Here is a 5,047-nt window from a genome sequence, read left to right as displayed (position 1 = left end):
CTGCCCTACTCTCAAGCCTTTTACAGCTTTTTCTAGTTATTTTATTTTCTTCTCCTTTTATATATTGTATTAATTATTTGTTTCTCCTTTTATTTATTATAATGAAGACAGATTGTGAATGTTGTGTTTCAAGGGATCTTCAAATCAGAGCTGGGTAGTGTATAGCCCAAAAAATAGTCAAGTAATAGTATTATTACTCTGTTATATATGTATATATAAGGATAAGTAAGAAGTAGTCTTCTTAAAAGTCTTAAAGAGTGAAAATGATTTATTGTAAATATTACTCATGAGCCAAGTAACTGTTTGATAATTACATTTCATTGGTGAAAATTATGCTAATGTATAGTTATTCTTGTGACTTTTGAATTTATATGAATAAAGTCAATTTTACATCATTTTTTTTTTTTACAAGTGGCCCATTTGTAAACATATACATATATATTAATAAATAAAACAAGTAAACAAGCCTTTAAGGCAAACACTGAAGTTAGTTTTTTTCTGTGATCTTCAGGAAATATTCAGTCAGACTTCTCCACCTGTTGACAGGTATTTTTCAGACCACTGTTCATGACCAACGTACATTAATTCGTCTGCAACATTTTTTTTAAAGAGTTCTTTTTTTTGTGAAATCTCAAAATCAATATTGTATTTAAAAAATTATCATTTAGTTTTTTTTCAGTTTTGTGTTATTTAGTTTACTTGTTGGAATTTATAATTTTCTTTAATGGGAGGGTATGTAACCTTTCAAGCACAACTGTACAAACTTACCCTCAGACTTACCTTTTTCAGGATTTTCTCTTTCAGAACAGGGTCATTCAGATCCATGGAGTCCTCTGCCTTCAATTTCAGCTTTACTACATTTTTGAAAACTGATTAAACAAGAAGAGGAGATGATTGATTAGATTTTAGCTGTTTCTGTAAATTAAAAGACAATACGTTTAATTAAATAATTATTGGGAATAAAAAATGTTTGTACAATCAAGACTGATTGTTCAGTTGTACATTTTTTTGTTTAGTTTTTAAAGTGGAGTAAAATAATCACCATGAACACTGTAGCAGACAAACGGCAATCTTTTTTCACATGATAAAAATTTCCATTTTCCAGATCTCCCAAAAGATGTAGCACCACATATCACTGTCATTGAGCCGATTGGATTAATGACAGAGTCCCAGGCACTAAACAGGAAGCTGCTTTGATCTGACCAAAAAAAGTTTGGGTCTCTAAACAGACCAATCCAAGCATGGACGCCAATCGGTAATACTTTCGCTATCATGTTATTTTCTGCATCAGTCCTTACAGTTGCAAGGTCAATAAAGTTTTCCCTGCAGAACCTTTGAGCACTAGACCAGTTCATGTTTTCTTTTTGACGAGTAAATTGAGGTTCCTCTTGTGTCCCTGTACAAAAGAGGGATGCGTTAAAGAGGATGAAGAGTTTTCCCTCTTTAAATATCAGATTATTGTATGCTATATTGAATAATAAAAACGTTATAATTCCCCTTACCGGTGTTACAGATAAATTGCTGGTTTAGTGCACAGTCATCATCCCACCAATTTCCAAGATCCCCAGAACGTACACACAATTGACTGGCATGATAAAATTCTGGTTCATTGTAATCACTTCTCCAGTGCCTGTAATCAGCACCAGCCCCAGTATACCCATCTGACCACTTCCAGTCGATTTCACTGTACAAACCAATCCAGACGTCAGAGGTGTAACCAGCAGATTGAAGCGTTTTATAAAGCAAGTTATGTTCTTCGGAGTTTTCTATGGTGGCCAGGTCTGTGTATTTCTGTCTGCAGAAAGTCTGAGCTTCATTCCAAGTCAAAGGTTCACTGAAGAAGTGGTAATGGCGAGTGAAACTGGTGAAGAGGCTGAAGCAATCTAAAATAAAAAAAAAATAAAAACATTTGTAAATGTTTTGTTGAGGTTGATTCACAGTCCGTTAATTTAATGCAAATTATAAATGACAAAACTCACTGACTTGATAGAAGCATTGCTCCCAGCAAGATCCTTTCCATTGTGATTCTTCGCTTCAGACCTGTAAAGAAAGATCTACTCTAATGAAGACAGATTGTGGGATTGCTGAGTAGTCTGTTAAAACTCATCAATGCTTTAGGCTTTTTATGCAAAATGTGTGACAAAATGGCAGTCTGCATGCAAATATTACAGTCAAAGTGATAAAAAAGATTTGCCTACATGCAGCTTTGCAGTGTTTCTATGTCTCACTTATGTACATTCTTATGAGATAGCAAGCACAGTTACTGTACTTGAAATCCAAAAGATTATAGTCAGTGTGGTTCAGGCTTTTCTTGAGTTATCTCTATAGTTATGCTGTTTATGGGCTTAGACTGCTGGAGCACATAGGGAACTCTTTCATCATTCTGCTTTATTCTGTCCTTTAACCCCAGCCGGCCTCTGCAGATGGCCGCTCACACTGAGCCTGGTTCTGCTGGAGGTTTCTTCCTGTTAAAAGGGAGTCGATGAAATCAACTGGTTTTCCTTAGACAGAACACTTTGAACCAATCTTATTGAATATCTGGTAGAATTGTCTCTGTCAATGCATTGAGATTACACATGTTGTGATTTGGTGCTATATAAATAAACTGAATTGAATTAACAACTAAATAAAAAAGAAAAAGGAGGGAAATAACATTAGATTTGATATCAATCATAAAACATGAGAACGTCTTTGTGCAAAGGTTTGGTTGTCTTTATGCTATTGCAAGTTGTGTGAGAGTTAACGGAAACATATATGACCTCTCTTAAAAATAGCTTTTGCACAGTCTAGTGAGAATAAGTTGTTAGTCAAGATGTCAGTCGAAACTGAAGTGGAAATATTACTGTTTGAAGGAACTCTAAAACAGTACAGCTTGGTGATTGATTAGTATTTTCCCTTTCCATGGTAAAGAGTGATCTATCTCTCAACAAGAAGCTGAAGAACTTAGTTGTAGTATAACAAGATCCCCTTCATTTATCATAAGTTTCCAACATTTGTACAGTGATTGATACATGGAGGCAAAGTCCCTTTTTGGATTGTGTTGCACACTTTCTCAGCCAGGTAATTCTCATAGTCTTCTCACAAGAATACAACACACACATAGCAATTATTATTATTTCTCCTTGTTTTTATTTTAGGACATGGCATATCCCATTATTCCCCTGAAACTCATTATAAAGAACGGCCATGTGCTCCTTTTAAGTGAGTGGGTCAAGGAACAAACTATTCCTCATACCTCTCCAGGTAGCGAAGAAGATCAGAGGAATCATCAGCTTTGGGAAAAGGTTGAATTGTGGTTTGAAAGTACTCCTCCCCACATTTCAACTCCTTATTTTTTCTTGGATAGTTAAACATCCATGTGACTCTAACAGATAATGTAAAGTTCCACTTTGTGCAACTCATCAATCTAGCCTACTCCGCTAATTGTGAAAACACTGAAGAGGATGCAGATGATTCGCTGCAGACGATTCGCTGCTAAATTTGGCTGCTATGACTGGCTGAAATTATATTATGGAAGGCGAGTACTAGCTGACATGTCACCCAATGAGCTCGAAGTATTGTACTAAACGTCCCTTATTTTCACAGACAGACTGAACGGCAGCCATCCCAGATAGACAACGAAGAACTCAACTCATCAATCTGCTAATGCCAGGTTAGTTGAGGGCAGGCTTTTAAAGAACTTGCCCTATTTGCTCTGTCTTTGCTCGAAAGTCCATTGAAAACCTGATGTAGTATGAATGTTCTCACAATGAACCTAGTTAAGTCCAAAAACAAAAGCTTTTCACCAACTGTGATTTTTCTTTTAAAAGGGGCGAACTTTAAACTTTGTTGTTTGTTTTTGTTTTTCTTGGCAAATTGTGTTTATGGTCAGTTTCCCAAAAATGCACTTTCCTTTTGATCAGGTTTAAAAAGTAAAAGGTATTAAAATGATTTTAAAAGTTCATGGTGAAAACATTGCTGTTTCTTATGGTTAATGCCAATATAAATGTATACTTTTTTGTTTAAAAGTGGCACATTTCTCCTCCAAGAGTAAATCTCTGAATTTCAGATAGACAATATGGAGGAGTACCTGTTGAGTTTGTTTTGGGCTTGTTTTCAAGGAGTGGGCTGCTTTCTTTTTCTTGGCAAATCTGCCAACATTGAAAGTCACACAAAGCTGTTAGTCCCAAACACAAAACCCAGCAGATATTACTGACTGAAAGAATGTTTTAAAATTGATATTGAATTTGATGAAAGCCGTATTCATTGTGATGATCATGATTTTTATTTTGTTGAACTCTTACAGTTTGAATTACATACTACAAAAAATATGTATATATTTTTTACTTAATATTGTCAGAACAAATAATAACAAGAGAAAATTCTTCCTAAAACAGCAAACTAAACAAACAAATCATCAACCAAAAAAAAAAACAATAATAAAAAATGTCCAGATGGGAGTATGTACCATCTTAGGTATATGCCAGATGCGTGGAACAATTTAGCGGTATGATTACACTGATTAAAATTGATTAAAAGTAGCATAGGCTCATACTTACCAAGTTCCCTTTAATGTGTGAACTGAACTGGATGCAAGTCGCATCTGAATATCCAGAAAATCCATTTTCAATATATCGCTTGGGATTGTTTTCTAGGTTGGACCTATTTAGTATGAACATGCTAGACGTCACTTCTACAGAAAAAGCGCAGCAACATCTGGACCAAAGTACCTCAAAGATTCCTCATCGCTGAACGACTGAGGTGTCAGTCTGCTCATCAAACAATGTTTTAGTCGTAAAGGGTCAGATAAAAAGGCTATTGTAAAGATATTTTTTAGTTAAAACTTACAAAATGTCTCTAACATTATCTCAAAACTCCACAAAATGTAATTCAATCAAGCAAGCATCTGTTTGATTTACTTGACACCTACCTTGGCTTAAGGCTGCTCCTCACAGCTTACAGGAAAATCTACAGCTAATATCTTGGTGTTGAATGCAGAGATAAGGCCTGCCCAGTATTGGCTTTGAGGGCTTAGGACTTTATTATAGCATAAACAGAAATCAATATA

The 5,047-nt window shown here is 35.1% G+C and overlaps 1 protein-coding gene across 2 annotated transcripts in view; it reads right to left on the bottom strand.

Moving 5' to 3' along the window:
• LOC107091516 (C-type mannose receptor 2-like) overlaps nucleotides 1–5,047 on the bottom strand; it is a 12,313-nt gene that overhangs the window by 4,002 nt on the left and 3,264 nt on the right. Inside the window, exons 1-4 of one of the 2 annotated variants that reach the window (XM_015385485.1) lie at nucleotides 1,984–2,050; nucleotides 1,503–1,883; nucleotides 1,043–1,396; nucleotides 781–869 (exon numbers count right to left, since the gene is read on the bottom strand). In XM_015385485.1, coding sequence (XP_015240971.1) covers nucleotides 781–869; nucleotides 1,043–1,396; nucleotides 1,503–1,883; nucleotides 1,984–2,020 — 861 coding nt within the window. In that variant the 5' untranslated portion in view covers nucleotides 2,021–2,050. Of the gene's footprint in view, nucleotides 1–780; nucleotides 870–1,042; nucleotides 1,397–1,502; nucleotides 1,884–1,983; nucleotides 2,051–5,047 lie in introns of those variants that run through there. The other variant, XM_015385486.1, reaches the window with a different exon arrangement.

This window comes from Cyprinodon variegatus, unplaced genomic scaffold (assembly GCF_000732505.1).
Source record: "Cyprinodon variegatus isolate N-32 unplaced genomic scaffold, C_variegatus-1.0 Scaffold341, whole genome shotgun sequence".
Taxonomy (NCBI): domain Eukaryota; kingdom Metazoa; phylum Chordata; class Actinopteri; order Cyprinodontiformes; family Cyprinodontidae; genus Cyprinodon; species Cyprinodon variegatus.
The sequence above is the reverse complement of the archived record's forward strand: the minus strand, read 5'-3'. Positions and strand labels throughout refer to the sequence as shown.